This window comes from Xyrauchen texanus, chromosome 16 (genome assembly GCF_025860055.1).
Source record: "Xyrauchen texanus isolate HMW12.3.18 chromosome 16, RBS_HiC_50CHRs, whole genome shotgun sequence".
NCBI lineage: Eukaryota > Metazoa > Chordata > Actinopteri > Cypriniformes > Catostomidae > Xyrauchen > Xyrauchen texanus.
Window position 1 is genome coordinate 84136 of NC_068291.1, and position 17666 is coordinate 101801.

At 44.3% G+C, this 17666-nt stretch overlaps 1 protein-coding gene across 1 annotated transcript in view; it reads left to right on the forward strand.

Moving 5' to 3' along the window:
• The window catches only part of si:ch1073-416d2.4 (coiled-coil domain-containing protein 42 like-2), a 70299-nt gene that overhangs the window by 19038 nt on the left and 33595 nt on the right, over positions 1 to 17666 (forward strand). The window contains exons 4-7 of the mRNA XM_052145720.1: positions 2247 to 2404; positions 9836 to 9918; positions 10013 to 10182; positions 10395 to 10505. Of these exons, the coding sequence (XP_052001680.1) occupies positions 2247 to 2404; positions 9836 to 9918; positions 10013 to 10182; positions 10395 to 10505 (522 nt within the window). The remainder of the gene's footprint in view (positions 1 to 2246; positions 2405 to 9835; positions 9919 to 10012; positions 10183 to 10394; positions 10506 to 17666) is intronic.

Below are 17666 nucleotides of genomic sequence, written 5' to 3' on the forward strand. Positions count from 1 at the left end.
CAGCTACAGACCTGGACGAGCTCACAGATACTGTTACATCATACATCAGTTTCTGTGAGGATATGTGCATCCCTACTAGGACATTTTTATCATTCAACAATGATAAACCATGGTTCACAGGAAAACTCAGACAGCTTCGTCATGCCAAAGAGGAGGCTTACAGGGGTGGGGATAGAGTCTTGTATAATCAGGCCAGGAACACACTGAATAGGGAAATCAGAGTGGCTAAAAGAAGCTACTCTGAGAAGCTGAAAAACAAGTTTTCAGCTAACGACCCTGCATCAGTGTGGAGTGGCCTGAAACAACTTACTAATTACAGGACTCCTACCCCCAACCCTGTGGCGGACCAACAACTGGCTGACGACCTGAATGTGTTTTATTGCAGATTTGAAAGGCCCAATTTCACACCCCCACATGCACTCGGCCTTCATTTCACACAACAATTAACACCTCCTGAAACCCCCCTCCTCCCCCCTCCTGCTACTCAACCTGCACTCAAGATCGGAAGCAAAAGTCAATGAAGGCTCCAGGCCCAGATGGCATCTCACCAGCATGCCTTCGTTCCTGTGCTAACCAACTGGCCCCTATCTTCACTCAGATCTTCAATAGATCACTGGAGCAGTGTGAAGTCCCATGCTGCTTCAAACGTTCCGTTATTATCCCCGTCCCTAAGAAACCTAAAATCACAGGACTTAATGACTACAGACCTGTTGCCCTGACATCTGTGGTCATGAAGTCATTTCAGAGACTGATGTTGGTCCACCTGAAGGACATCACTGGACCCTTTCTGGACCCCCTTCAATTTGCTTATCGAGCAAACAGGTCTGTGGATGATGCAGTCAACATGGGTTTGCATCATGTCCTGCAACATCTGGACAGACCGGGGACATACGTAAGGATCCTTTTTGTGGACTTCAGCTCGGCTTTCAACACAATCATACCAGATATACTCCGGACTAAGTTAAACCAACTCCCTGTTCCCACCTCTACCTGTCAGTAGATTACCAGCTTTCTGACGAAAAGGCAGCAGCTTGTGAGGCAGGGAAAATTAACTTCCACCACCTGTACCATCAGCACTGGTGCCCCCCAGGGATGTGTGCTCTCCCCACTACTCTTCTCCCTGTACACCAATGACTGCACCACCAAGGACCCCTCTGTCAAGCTCCTGAAGTTTGCAGATGACACCACTGTCATCGGCCTCATCCGAGATGATGATGAGTCTGCATATAGAAAGGAGGTTCGAACGGCTGGCTTTCTGGTGCAGTCAAAACAACCTGGAGCTGAACACGCTCAAAACGGTGGAGATGATTGTGGACTTTAGGAGGAACACCCCATCATTGTCCCCCCTCACCATTCTAAACAGCACTGTGGCAGCAGTGGAGTCATTCAGTTTCCTGGGCACTACCATCTCACAGGACCTGAAGTGGGAAATACACATCGACTCCATTGTGAAAAAGGCCCAGCAGAGGTTGTACTTCCTTCGCCAGCTGAGGAAGTTCATCCTGCTACAGGCGCTGTTGATACAGTTCTACTCAGCAGTCATTGAGTCTGTCCTCTGCACTTCAATAACTGTCTGGTTTGGTGCAGCTACGAAATCAGACATCAGAAGACTACAAAGGACAGCTCGGTCTGCTGAGAGGATTATTGGTTGCCCCCTGCCCCCCCTTCAAGAACTATACACTTCCAGAGTGAGGAAAAAGACTGTAAAAATCACTCTGGACACCACTCACCCTGCCCACTATCTTTTTGAACTGTTGCCTTCTGGCCGGCGCTTCAGAGCTCTGAACACCTGAACCGTCAGACACAGGAACAGTTTTTTCCCTCAGGCCATCCATCTAATGAACAATTAAATTGCCCCATTGAGCAATAATGATGTGCAATACACAGTTTAATTTTAATTTTAATTTATATTATCCAACATATCCACTTCTGCCATTACTTACATTGCTCTGTACATAATATACTGTTTTTAGTTCTTTATATACAGATTGTATTAGATTTGCACTACGTGTGTGTATGTGGGTATGTATGAAGGTGAGTGTATGTACGTATATGTATAACTATTTATTTTGTGTTCTTTTTTGTTTTTAATTACCTATGTCTTGCTGCTGTTTTTGGTATTGTTTGTATTGTTGTAGACTGGAAGCTCCTGTCACCAAGACAAATTCCTTGTATGTGTAAGCATACTTGGTAATAAAGCTGATTCTGATATATGTGAAATGCTTCATTTATTCTTCTTTACACAGACAAAACACAGGGCGGCACAGTTTGAGAAATTTGTCGAGGAAAATGAGGTAAAACGTCGCTGTGCCTTGAAAAAATTTCATATGGAGAGACAACAGAACGAATATAAAGAAAAGGAGAAAGCTGAACTTTCTGCAGAACTTGAACAATTACAAGCAAGGTAACTAGTAAAAGATGGGTAATCTAGTCCAGTTTACCCAGTTCACATGAGTAAAATCTACAGGAAAACCCTCTTAAACCCTATTTCTTTCTGTTTTGCCTTACCTTACAATACATTTACCATGGTTTTACTACATTAACCATATTTTAACCTTGATATTCGTAGGAAGACCATAGTACTAATACAGAAAAACGTATCGGTTACCTAACTTAACCTCGGTTCTCTCTAGATGAGGGAACGAGTATTGCGTAAGCTAGCTTACGCTACGGGAAAGATTCATCTTTTCTGAGATATTGAAGCCAAAAAATTATCCTTAATTTTTGTATCCATTGTCAACGCAGTGCGGCAGCTGCAGACCTTGAGCGGGCTAGCTAGCGAGCTCATAGGTTGCTCTGCGGCAACTGCTGCAGCCTATAGACAAGCTTGGGCGAACTCGCATCCAATGAGAGGCGTCCGCGCGCTCACTGCAACAAAGCCCGCCAAAATGGGCGTGACTAGAGAGCATATAAGCGTAGTTCGTAGGCTGGAACCCTGGTTTTCATTGACTGAAGCGAAAAGTCGCTCGTGGCGCGAGCACGGCCGGCTACGCAATACTCGTTCCCTCATTTAGAGAGAACCGAGGTTACGTTAGGTAACCGATACGTTCTCTTACGAGAGGTTCTCTCGTATTGCGTAAGCTAGCTTACGCTACGGGAACCCATTGTCAACGCCGTGCACGCCAAGCATCCACTGTATGAGCCCCAGGGAATTAAGGGGGGACCCGGGGGAGCCCTTATGAGTGGGGAAATAATGTTTGGCCGGCAAGAATGCGGGTCATTGATTGTGTAATACATAAGCACATAGTGGGAAGGGAACGACAGAGCGGCGGTGCCGGTCTGTGTGGAATGTGTCCCATTAGTGCAGCTCACCAGGGGAGCTGTAGCGTATTAAACCGCTAGTAGTTTTGCCTGCAGAGCGGGCACTTCCATATTGTAAAATCTGACAAAGGTGGAGGGGGAAGTCCATCCCTCTGCCACACATATGTCGTGAATGGAAATCCCGCTGGATCATGCCCACGAGGATGCCATGCCTCTAGTGGAGTGAGCCCTAATGCCCAACGGGCATGGCAGGTCTTTTGACGCGTATGCAGCAGCAATAGCGTCCACTATCCATCTAGATAGTGTCTGTTTCGAGGCGGCGAGACCTTTGGTGCGCCCTCCGAACGAAACGAAAAGCTGCTCAGAGCGTCTGAAAGCGGCGGAGCGCGCAGTATACAATCTCAGTGCTCTGACCGGGCAAAGGAGATTGGCGTCGCGTTCGCTATTGGGTGCTGGCAGCGCCGATAGGGAAATGACCTGTGCTCTGAATGGAGTACCGATCACCTTGGGAACATAGCCGTGTCTAGGCTTTAAAATGACCTTTGAGTCACTTGGTCCAAACTCAAGACACGCAGCGCTGACAGACAGCGCGTGGAGGTCTCCCACGCGTTTGACTGATGACAGGGCAGTCAGAAAAACGGTTTTGAGTGAAAGGTATTTCAAATCCACGGATTGAAGTGGTTCGAAAGGGGGGGCTTTCATAGTTTCGAGAACTATAGAAAGATCCCAGATAGGAACCGATGGGGCGCTGGGGGTTCATCCTTCTAGCTCCCCTGAGGAAGCGGATGACCAGCTCGTTTTTACCCCATGACTGGCCGTGCAGGGGTTCAGCGAACGCCGCAACGGCCGCCACATACACTTTGAGCGTGGATGGGGATCTGCCCTTATCCAGCAGCTCTTGTAGAAATACGAGAAGCGACGACACCCCACATGTCCGCGGGTCCAGGTCTCGGTCGGTGCACCATTTTGAGAACACAGACCATTTTGATGCATAGAGTCTTCTCGTGGAAGGGGCTCTAGCGTGTATGATGGTGTTTATTACTCCTTCTGGCAGAGCGACGGGTAGTCGTTGATCACCCACGCATGCAGCGCCCAGCACTCTGGGTGGGGATGCCAGATTGTGCCGCGTGCTTGAGAGAGGAAATCTGCTCTCACTGGGATGGGCCACGGCGCTGTCAGTGACAGCTGCATAAGCTCCGGGAACCATGTCTTATTCTCCCAACGTGGGGCTATGAGGAGCACCGAGTGACGCGTTTCCCTGATCCTCTGCATTACCTGTGGCAATAGCGAGACGGGAGGGAAGGCGTAAAGCGGGCGTCTGGGCCAGTCCTGGGCCAGCGCTTCCTCGCTTTTCGAGAAAAATATTGGGCAGTGAGAGTTCTCTTTGGACGCAAAGAGGTCTATCTCCGCTCTGCCGAATAGGTGCCATAACGTCTGGACTGTTTGAGCGTGCAGGGACCATTCCCCTGGGGGAATATTGTCGGGCCGTCGTTCAGGTGGCCTGGCACGTGCGTCGCCCTCAGCGAGCGCAGGTGGCACTGGGACCAACTCAGTATGCGTTTCGTCAGATGGAAGAGGTTCCTGGATCTGACACCGCCCTGACGGTTTAGGTAGGATACCACAGATCTGTTGTCCGAACGGACCAGGACGTGGTGACCCTGAATGACCGGGAGAAAGCGCACGAGCGCGTACTCGACCGCTATCATTTCCAGACAATTTATGTGAAGGAGCTTTTCCTGAACTGACCATAGGCCGAAAACCGGAGAGCCCTCGCAGACCGCGCCCCAACCCGTGTTGGACGCGTCTGTCGAGATGACTTTTCGGCGAGATACAGCTCCCATTGTCACTCCCCGCTGATACCATTCGGCCACTGTCCAGGGCTGCAGAGCTGAAATACAGGTCTGAGTCACCTTGATGGGCTGGCGGCCTGTGGCCCAAGCCCGGCGAGACGCGCGGTGTTTAGCCAATGCTGAAGCGGGCGCATGTGCAGTAAACCCAGCTGAAGTACTGCTGCGGCTGAGGCCATGTAGCCTAGCACTCTCTGAAATTTCTTCAGAGGTGTGAGGCTGTTCATCTGAAATGACGCGGCTAGTCGCTGCACACGGCGCGCGCTGTGTAGATAAGCGAGCCGTCATTGCCACTGAGTCTAGTTCTATTCCAAGGAAGGAAATTGCCTGACTGAGCTGTAGTGAGCTCTTGGTCCAATTGACTGCAAGGCCCAAACTGTTCAGATGACTGAGGAGAACTGTCCTGTGAGACAGAAGCTCCGTATGTGATTGTGCCAAAATCAGCCAATCGTCCAAATAGTTCAGAATTCGCAAACCCTGACTCCGCAGGGGTGCGAGCGCCGCGTCCATGCACTTCGTGAAAGTACGGGGTGCTAAGGACAGGCCGAACGGAAGGACGGTGTATTGATAAACCTGGCCGTCGAAGGCGAATCTCAAGAATGGCCTGTGACGGGGATTTATCTGAATCTGAAAGTATGCATTTTTCAGATCGAGAGAAATAAACCAGGAGTTTGCTGGTTGTAAGCATTTTGAACGGTCTTTTTGCAAGCGCTTTGTTCAAAACCCTGAGATCTAATATTGGTCTGAGGCCGCCGTCTTTCTTGGGGACAATAAAATAACGGCTGTAAAACCCCGACTCGCTCAGAGGAGGCGGCACTCTCTCTATGGCCCTTTTGCACAGAAGGTTTGCTATTTCTGAACGAAGCATGCACGCTGCTTCCGTGTTCAAAGTAGTTTCGAGCCGCGCTCTGAAGCAAGGAGGACGGCGATCGAACTGTAGCAAATAGCCCTGTTTTATTGTGCTTAACACCCATTCGGATATCCCTGGAATATCTTCCCACGCTTTGAAGCGTAATGTTAGAGGGTGAATGGCCAAATCGCTCTGATTGCCGCACACAGCCGCTGAACAGAATGTGTGAGCGCGCTTACTGTGCTTATGCTGGACTGCTCGCAGACAGCATGGACAGGCTGTTCTGTGAGTGACTTCCCGATTGAGGTGAATGGGGAAAGAGTCACGTCTGTTAAGTGATGCGCAAGCATAGCCACGGGCACGGTACTTACATACAGAGAAGTGTTTGCTGGCCGTGTGACAGAGCGGGCAGAGAATGGGCGCGCGCACGTATTCGTGAGCGCATTTATTGAGACTAACACTCGAGTGGTTCGTAACCGCTTTTGAGTGTGCTCTGATGGGGACACGGAACGTGTAATGCTTGTGTGTAGAGGTGAACACTAGATTGTGGGCACATTTTCTACACATAAGGCTGGTCGTGTGACAGAGCGGCCAGAGAATGGGCACGCGCATGGATTCGTGGGTGCGTTTATTAACCCTAACACTCGAGCGGGTCGTAACCGCTTTATGTGAGTGTGCTCTGATAGGGACACGGGACGTGTAATGCTTGTGTGTAGGGGTGAACACTGAATTGTGGGCACATTTTCTACACATAAGGCTTTATTTTGGGTCGCCGTGGAAACGGCGTTTGAGTGCAGGCAAGCGGGTAATATCACCGGCTTGTTGGCTGCTGAATCCACCACTGCAGTAGCCTGAGAGAAGGGGACTGACAGGGGCGTACGGGACTTACATACAGCTGGCCGTGTGACAGAGTGGGCAGAGGAGGGGCGCGCGCACGGGCTCGTGGGCGCGTTTATTAACTAACACTCGAGCGGGTCGTAACCACTTATGTGAGTGTGCTCTGATAGGGACACGGGATGTGTAATGCTTGTGTGTAGGGGTGAGCACTGGATTGTGGGCACATTTTCTACACATAAGGCATGTTTACTCTTTACAAGATTTCTTTGGGTCGCCGTGAAAACGGCGTTTGAGTGCAGGCAAACGGGTAGTATCACCGGCTTGTTGGCTGCTGAATCCACCACTGCAGTAGCCTGAGAGAAGGGGACTGACAGGGGGCGAAGCTTTGACGGTGGTCCAGCCGTGGCGGGACTGAGCCGTCGTTTTCTCAACAACGCTAGGAGGAATTCGGTTGCTCAGGTTTCAGTACAATCTTAGGCCGAGGCCCGCAGGGGGGCGGCGGTCTGCGGCGGCTGTCTGAGCGCGATCGAGGGCGGCCGCCCTGTCGACGCTGAGAAGTCTGGCTTGTTGAGCTGGGCGCTGTGAAGAGGCTCGTGCAGGAGGCTGGTCACGTGGGCGGCCTGCAGAGGAGCTAGCGTGATGAGGCAGAAAGAGATTCATGGCTTGAGCTTCGAGAAACGGTCAACAATGCCACTCACCGCGGAACCGAAGAGACCGGACAGAGAGAGCGGCGCGTAGTGCGTTCAGCTTCTCCCAAGTCAGCTAGTCAGATCTGAAACAGCCTCTGTCTGTTAGACGGCCATGGAATGCAGAGCAGATGCGGCTTGGTCGGCGGCGGTATAGGCGCGGCCAACACAGGCGGAAGTACTTCTGCAGGCCTTAGACGGAAACACCAGCTTAGACCGCCATCTCGCGGAGGGCGGGCAAAGGTGCGGCGTGGAGTCTGTTGGGAGCCTGCTCAGGGGGCGGTGACCACTCGAGCCCGAGGCGGTCGACGGCCTGTGTGAGGAGGCGCGTTAGTTCCCCTTCGACCCGGCGCGGGTCCTGCTGGATTCCTGGGCCGAGGAGGAGGCGTGTGAACCTGACCACTCCTCGCTGTCCGAAGCCATGATGGAACAGCCCTTATCCTCCGCTTCTTCGTCCGAGATGGCAGCAGAGCAGCCGCTCGGCAGCAACTGCGCGTCCCGGGTGGGCGGGGAGGGTGAAGGCGATGCTCGAGGGAGGGGCTCCGGCGAGGCAATCGCTTCTACCACTGGTTCCGGCAGCCTTTGAGAGCGGCGCTTTTTACTGCGCGGCTGAATGGAAGGCGGCGCGGCGGCTTCGGTCCTGAGCGCTTCGAGTCGAGCCCGCAGGGTCGACATCGGAAGCTCCTCGCAGAGATCGCATCCGCCTTCAGCGAGGGTGAGCTCTGCATGCCCCAGTCCCAGGCAGAGAGCGCAGATGGAGCGAGGCATCTTTAAAAAGACGCTCGTACTCTTTTGTGAAGTTCATAAGAACTAGCTTGCTTTAAAAAGGATACGTCGCCGGATGGCGTAGCTCGCAGGACGGCTGAAGGTGGCGAAGACGGCCGGCTTCTTCGAGCGCTGTCCACGCTTGCTTGATGCCCCTCGAACGGCGATGCAGCTTCCAGTTCAGAGATGCGAAGAGCTTCGCTGAAGAGATGAAAATCAGGGTTCCAGCCTACGAACTACGCTTATATGCACTCTAGTCACGCCCATTTTGGCGGGCTTTGTTGCAGTGAGCGCGCGGACGCCTCTCATTGGATGCGAGTTCGCCCAAGCTCGTCTATAGGCTGCAGCAGTTGCCGCAGAGCAACCTATGAGCTCGCTAGCTAGCCCGCTCAAGGTCTGCAGCTGCCGCACTGCGTTGACAATGGATACAAAAATTAAGGATAATTTTTTGGCTTCAATATCTCAGAAAAGATGAATCTTTCCCGTAGCGTAAGCTAGCTTACGCAATACGAGAGAACCTCTCGTAAGGGAACTAAAACTATGTAATAAACAGTATCATGAGTATCATGGTTTTACTATGAAAATACCATAGTTTAACTGTGATTTTACTGTAGTAATATTGTAGTAACACTTTAAAATAAGGTTACATTTGTTAGCATTATTACATAGCATTAGTTAACATGAATGAATAATACTTTTACAGCATTTATTAATCTTGGTTAATGCTTTTTTACATTAGTTGCACTATGAACTAACATTAACTAACAATGAACAATTGTATTTGTATTAACATTACAAGATTAATAAATGCTGTAAAAAAAATATTTTGTTCATTGTTAGTTAATGGTACCTAATAATGCATTAACTAATGTTAACAAATTTAACCTAATAATAAAGTGCTTCCAATATTGCAGACTGCAGTAATCATAGTTTATGTCAGAAAGCATGTTTGATTTTGATATTCTGTAGTAATATTGTAGTACCATGATTGTTTAGACTAACCGTTTATTTATTTATTTATTTTATAAATAAATAAACTGAGACTACAATGCCGTGGCCATTGAAGATATTTTGGCGGACGCCCAAGTGATATGATAGTCAGATACCATATTCAAATCAAAATAACTGCACAATTATGATTTTTATTAAATAATTTTTGTTTTTCTGTATTAGTACTATGGTTTTACTATGAATATCAATGTTAGAATATGGTTACTGTAGTAAAATCATGGTAAATTTATTGTGAGAAATTCATTGTTAGTTAATGTTAGTTCATAGTGCAACTAATGTAAACATCCAACTTTTGATTTTAAAAATCATGCTGAAATTAGCATTAACCAAGAATAATAAATGCTGTAAAAGTATTATTCATTCATGTTAACTAATGCTATGTGAACCACACACCCTGGATTCGAACTCATGACTCCAGGGGTGGTAGTCAGCGTCTTTATTCGCAGAGCCACCCAGGCTCCCCAAAAACAACCATTTGATGTAGTTAAAGTTAATGTGCTGGTCTAGATCTGCTTGAATCAAACAAAAGTCACACTTTAGATGTTCATTAATATTCATCTGTATTCTCCATTCAACAGACGGCTTCATTTAAAAGAGAAAGTGAAGAAATATAAGATTTATGAAGAGTTTCTGTTTAAGGTTCTTGATTTACTTCCTGAAAGTGAGTTGACAAGATTCTTCACATAATTTCACATGCATTCTGTAAATGTAGTTTGTGTTGTTCTGTTTAGTGTTTTATCTCATTTGTGGTGTAGGCTATCTAGGGTCTGGACGAGACTTGGTGACGCCACTGATGAGGCGTTTTGAGACTCTGTCCATCTCGCGGCAGGATCTTCTGCAGACGTTATCTGGACTAACGGAGCAGCTGAAGAATGAACAGCAGAACCTGGATGCTCTCAAACAACAACACAACACACACAAACTAGTATGTGACACATGATCTATGAACATTAACTGCATGTGAGAGGACGTTTCTGTCAGCTTTAGGACTAAACAAGGCAAGTGTTTAGAGACGTGTATGACTGTAATCAGATAAATGTGTGACAGATGTAGTATGATAGTATGACACCTATTGTTTATTCCATTGAAATATGATTGTTGATGAAGATCATGAAGACTTGTTTGTTTTGGACACAGATGTCTCACCAGCAGTTAAATGAGCTGCAGATAGAGTTGGATCACATGAGAGAGAAGAACAAACAGCTGGAGATGAGGATGCACCTGCACCAGGGCCAGTCCAGAGAGCAGGTCAGATGTTATTACAGAAAAAAGTCAGTGGAAATATTCAATAGCGGTAAAGACTATAAGGTATGTGGCTATGCAGAAATTGAAAAATACTCAATGGAGTAAAAAGTGTGACAACTTGCCCTGGTCAACTATATCAGGTTCCTTAATATATTTTTCTGTTTTCAGTTGCATTGCACTTGCATCAGAAACAGAATGAGCTTTATTGCCAAGTATTCTCATGTACACAAGGATTTTTTTTTGGTGATAGGAGAAAAAAGTGCACACAGAAAACAGAATATAAAACTAGGTAAGAGTATAAATAGACATACAAATAATAGGACATATAACAGAATGTACATGTGCTAGTAGTAATGTATGTGCAAGGTAGGGGTATGTACAGTTATTTAATTAAATATGTGAATTTATAAATGTACCTGAGATGTGTATTTACATTATTGTACTATGGGAGTCCTGAATGCAGTTTAATTATTCATGAGGAAAATGGCCTGAGGGTAAAAACTCTTCTTGTGCCTGGATGTCCTTACGCTCAGTGCCCTGTAGTCCCAGCCAGAGGGCAACAGTTCAAAGAGGGAGTGGGCAGGATGTGTGGGGTCCAGAGGGATTCTACCTGCACATTTCTTCACTTTGGAGATGTACAGCTCTTGGAGGGTGGGCAGGGGGGGCACCAATAATCCTCTCAGCAGCCCTGACTGTCTGATTTGGTGGCTGAACCAAACCAGACAGTTATAGATGAACACAGGACAGACTCAATGACTGCTGAGTAGAACTGTGTCAGCAGCTCCAGTGGCAGGTTGAACTTCATCAGCTGGCGAAGGAAGTACAAACTCTGCTGAGCCTTCTTCATGATGGAGTCGATGTGGGTGTCCCACTTCAGGTCCTGAGAAAACCTGAATGACTCCACTGCTACCACAGTGCTGTTCAGCATGGTGAGGGGAGGAGTGCAGGGGGATGTTTCCTGAAGTCCACTATCATCTCCACTGTTTTGAGAGTGTTCAGCTCTAGGTTGTTTTCAAGTCAAGTCATTTTTATTTGTATAGCACCTTTGACAACATGGATCGTTTCAAAGCAGCTTTACAGAAAATCATGCATTAACAGAAAATGAAACTGTAATATCTATAAAGACTTAGTCATCATTTTGTAGTTTGATAAAACACAATTATGAATTGTGTTTAGAAATAAGTAATTAATAATAATTGTATTTAGAAACACAGTGAGCAAGCCGAAGGCGACTGTGGCAAGGAACACAAAAACCCATAAGATGTTGGTTAATAGAGAAAAATTATCTTGGGAGTGTAACATTGCTGGACACAGGCAGAGAAGATGACGATGATGTGAAGTGATGAACCCAGGTGCAGTTTTAATGTTTCAAATGTGGAATCCCAAAAAACCTGACTACAAACGTGAAACATGAACTTGACTAGATTTGACTTGACTTAAACTTTACTTGACATAAACCTATCTTGACTTGGCTTGGCTCAAACAAAACAACAAAGTTACATTCACAATACCTCTCAAGAGACAATGGCAAACATGAGAGCTTAAATACACAAACATGGGTAACAAGACAACCAATGAACAGACAAAACTATAAACAAGATATCAAGACAATAAAACTAAACCAATTACAAACTAGAACTGAAAACAAATTAATTAAACAATGGACCAATTAAAACACGACACATTAACAGGGGAAACACATGACAAGATCACATTAGGGAACAGGAAATCACATGACATGACAACAGGAACAAGATCTTCAAAATAAAAGACATGAAAACATGAACCATCAGAATCAACATGACAGAGAGAAACCAGACTCACTGTGGGAGCCAGTTCCCCTCTTACTAAACAACACAAATTTAAAGCCAATATTAGTTATTTTATGCATAGTGCAAGTCACGGTTTAAAATTATTAAACTAAGTATTAAGGGTCAGTGTTTAAACAAAGATTTTGTAAAAACTAAAATATTAATAACTAATGTGAATTTGATGTTCATCCTGGATTAACTGCAGAAGTTCACATAGATTCATTGTCCTTGTTAATTGGCTGATGAAGGCTTTTGCTGGCAATTAATTGATAGTCTATGTTTTCCATTATAAGAGTGTAGTCCATCATTAGACCGAGGTGATGCAGGCAGAGATCAATGAGGTGCATCGTGTTGTGGTTTCTGCCTTGATCTATGAAAAATCACTCTCAAATACTTAGGATTTGATGCCAGAAAATTAGACTTTATTATTAGAAATAACAAGCCGAGTCAGTCTGCAGAGCAACTCCTCTGTCTTGAGTTTTCACATGCTTATATAGGTCTTCCAATGCATGACTAAAACATTCCATATACTGTTTCTTCAATCTGTAGTGTTTTGAGCAGGAAAACATCTTTGGGGCGCCCCCATAAATCTTCTCCATCTCCAAACCAGAAGGCTTCAGTTACATCCTGTGAGAAATTTCACACTATGTAAAAATCCTCTACTAAGAGGGGGTCTCACCATATATTTTCTTCAGTTTCAAAATAAGTGAATAGGAAACTTCTGCAAGTAATTTATGTGTGAATGTCCATATACCTCCGACATTCTATTCCCAGACCTTTATGCTGAACCACTCACATACACAAAAAGACACATATGACCATCCGAAAAAATTATATATTTAAAATAGTTATAAATGGCTATATTTACATTTGATTACACTTCATTAATTTATATTTAATTTGATAAAAATATTCCACAATCGCAGTTTAACCAGCTGGTAATTTCGGTGAGGTCTATCCTAAATCCAAGGTTCAGGCAATGGCATATGAAGTATCCCATGTCTTATGTTTGCAGTTGGCATCAGTTCATCCTCTGAAGTCCATCGTAATAGGCTGAAGTGATGTTTAGCTGGCACCGGCATCATTTAGTCATCTTCACTCAGAGACACATAGCAGTGGAGTCCAACAAGAAGCAGGAATGGAGCTGGATCCAGCCGGTTCTGGTGACCTCAGGATAGGAGTCCCGAGGTTGAGACAGGGAAACAAATAAAATAATATTAGCATAGATGCCATTCAATTTATTGAAGAGATATAAATCATGATCATTGTTTCTGGTTTCTGGTTCCAGCAGACTAAATTAAAGCAGCCTAATTGTGGGTTGGAGGATAAATTAGGTGTATGCCTGGCTAAATAGATGAGTCTTTAGACTAGACTTAAACTGAGAGAGTGTGTCTGCATCTCGAAGTTTAGGCAGTGGCGCACCCAGAAAATTTTAATAGGGATGGCCAGTGGAGGCCACCGCAAAATCTTGGGGTGGCACCAGAAACAAACAAAAAATTCAGTGTAATGTGTGTTATACTTGTTTACATTTGTTTCTGGTTAATGTAACAATATGACTTTAAAGCCGCAGTCCGTAACTTTTTTTTTGGTTAAAAATGTTCCAAAATCAATTTATCTCGTGTGAAAATGCAGCCCCCTCTGATTAAATGAGTGTTTACTCATTTAACCTGAACACATTTTTGCAAGCACAAGCTTTGTTGATGATAATGAGGCAGCATAAAAACTAGATAAAATATAATCTAAACATTCATTTTATTTTTATACCATATTACATATCATATTTATATAATATTGCATACAATTTAAATACCTGCTTTAGCTGAAAAACAGCATTTAAATGTAACTAAAACTTGCTTATTAGGAGTCATATTTCAAATGTCAATACTCTGAATCCTGGCTGGCAAGTCTGGAAACAGTCCCACTAGTAAAATATGTACATGTTTATATAAAATAGCATGTCAACTAAAGAAAACTAAATGACTTACTCGTCCGAAATTGTACTCGGCTGGATCAAGTCTCTCTTCAAAATACAAACGTTCATCGGAGTCCTGCTCTTCTTCTGAGGAAAATGTTAACTCTTCCTTAATATCCAGGAGTTTGATCACCTGTGTATCGCTACAAACACGCAGAAAAGTTGAGCTATGTTGTGTTTACATTAAACCTCACCGTCGGGGTTGTGCACCATTTCCCTTGATAGTTTCATTACATTAGCGTATGAATGTCGCGCTCTGCTGGTGGGTGTGATCACATTAGCTTTAATGAGTTGAGCCAGAAGAAACTATATATCGCTTTGTTTCATACAGATTACATTGCAGGAGAATATATGTTTTAAATTTGAATTGTTTTATTTAAAAGTAGACATTTTAAGCTTTCTTTAGACATATGTTTCATGTTTGTGTGATAAGTATTTTCAGAGTTTCAGTTAATTTTCGTGTTTCAGAAATATGCTCGTGAACACAGAGACTGCTGAAAGCTCACCCTTTTTATTTTCTTTATTTTACAAAAGCACAAGATTTTGATGTTATTGTGAATGTACACAAATAAAAGTAGACCCTTTAAAGTCTGTAATGATGTCTTACACTTATCTGTATACCCAAATATTACAGATTATTTTAAGTTGTTCTGCTTTAATGACGAAAATATCCAGCAAGACACACTTGCACGTCTGTCGAACCCAGAGGGTTAAATATGCCCATATTAGAAAATCAGCATATTATAAGGATTTCTGAAGGATCATGTGACACTGAAGACTGCAGTAATGATGCTGAAAATTCAGCTTTGATCACAAATTGCATTTTTCAATATATTCAAATAGAAAACTCTTATTTTTAAGTTTATACTGTAATTGGGATCAAATAAGTGTAGTCTTGGTGAGCAGAAGAGACTTCTTTTAAATGGTAGTGTAGGTCTAAAATTAAGCAAAGTCTTTATGTAAAGAAAATATATTAGTCAGATTACTTATTTTAACTTAAAACTTGATTTTGATCATTAAGTCTCCTCACATTCATTCTCTTTCTATCCCATTCCTCATTGATAGGCCCAGGAGAGGGGTCTTTTGTCTCCTCAGGTGTGAATTACAATTAATATTCTTGATCGTTCACGCCTCCTTGCATATGACCTTTCTAACACTAAAATTGTCTTACAAAAGTTCAGTTACTATATTGTTTTGTATGAATGAGTGATCAGGATGGTTTTCACATCATTTTGTAGTAAAAACTCTAGGCTACAAGATCCAGTTCTCAAAAGTCTTGTGGACAAATGTTTAGTATGTGTTATATGGCCATATTTCAATTACTTAAAAATTATTATTTTGTTTTTCAAAACCATGCATAAACATGTACACACATGTTGCTCACATATTATTGTAGACCAGTTTGTGCTGAATACAGTGTTATCAGACTTTAGCCATTAATGTGTTATTAAGCAACTGAAAAAAGTACAAATGTCAAGGCATGTCAAAACTTCTCCAGGGCCCAAAACACCCCCAGACCCCAGAGGGTTAAGTATTGCAGAGCTAGACCATTCAAAACTTTGTATGTAGTTAACAGAATTTTTAAATGGAGTTAATATGATCATATTTATTGGTTCTAGTCAGCACTCTGGAAGCTGCATTTTGAACCAGGTTTATTTATTGATCTTTACATCCTCCCAGTAATGCTTTACAATAATATAGTCTTGAGGTTATGAAAGCATGAATTAGTTTCTCGGCATCAGCCACAGAGGGCATGTGTCGTAATTTAGCAATATTTCTTAGGAGGAAAAATGCTGTTCTACAAACATTGGTAATTTGATTTTCAAAGGACAGATTGGTATAAAAAATAACAGTTCCTCGCTGTTGAAGATGATGTAACAGTACATCCATCAAGATTCATATTATATTTTAGCTTGTTTTTAGAGGTTTTTGATCCAATAATTAGTGCCTCTGTTCCCTGTCTGTCACTCACTCGATGTTGTTTTGATGTAGTGACACTAGGGGTTTGATCTTGAGAGCCCCAATCACCTTTGCTTAAAATAGAAAAGGCCAATGAGAATTGGCAAGTGGATTTTGCATGACACTCTCTGCCAAATGCTTGTATGTTTGTCCTCTTACAGTTGCTTACGCTGCTGGATACCACCATGGGCGGTAGAGCACAGGATGAGGCGGACACTGAGATGGCAGCCATTCTTGCCCGGGCAACTGCGAACATCGGGCTAAAGTGGAACCCTCCACCGTGCCCTGAGAGTTTGCGGCTGGATGATTGGTTTCTTGGCTCGGAGCATGACATTAAAGTCTCTGTGAGCCACTCTACCTTTGTCTACCTCTCTGTAGATAGGGTCCTCCTATGGTATCATTCCATATGTGTACTTCCCCATTGGTAAGTCCATGTGAGGTATCTCCACATGTTAACCTCCCTACAGCAGGATGTGGTCTCTGCAGTGCTCTCCTTCCTGGAGAGAGAAGAGCTCTTCCCAGCGCTATGCTAGAAAGTGCTCAGCGGGATATTGCTTGACAGCAAATTTAGAAAGGGACCATCGGTAGCCTACTAGGGTAAGTGCCTCCTCCCCCTTTAACATGACTAGGGAGACATCTTACCTAACCCACGCAGGAAGGTCACGATGGGGTTGACCGCTCACTGTGAGGCAAGCAGCAGCTTTCCCATGTCCACTCTTCCGTACCTTGTGACTCGGTTCAGTGCCTGCGGCGTTTCCTATAGGAACCCCTTGTGTCACTACATCGACAAAATGTTGAGTGAGTGACAGACAGGAAACGTCTTGGTTACTGATGTAACCTCTGTTCCCTGGTGGAGGGAATGAGACATTGTGTCCATCCAATCTTTGATTTCATTAATACACTTTGCTAATTTGGAGAATTGTGAAATTCCATCAGGTTTTGCAGAAATATGAAGTTGGGTATCGTCAGCATAACAGTGGAAACTTATTCCACGATTCCTGATAATATCTCTCAGGGGAAGCATATACAAGGAGAAAATCAGAGGCCCTAAAACTGATCCTTGGCACTCCATACTTAACTTTTGTCTGGTTTGACAATTCCTCATTTACATAGTCAAAGTGGTAGAGGTCTGCTAAATAGGACCTAAACCATGCTAATGCAAGTCCAATAATTTTCTAGCCTATTCAAGTGAATGTTGTGATCTATCGTGTTGACGGCAGCTCTAAGATCTAAAAGGACTAGAAAAGAAATGCAGCCACGATCAGATGATAAGAGCAAGTCATTTGTAACTCTGATAAGTGCAGTCCCTGTTTTGTGATGGGGCCTAAATCCTGACTGACATTGTTCATAGATACTATTTCTATGTAGAAATTAACATAGTTGGGAGGACACAACCTTTTCTAGTATTTTCAACTCAAATGG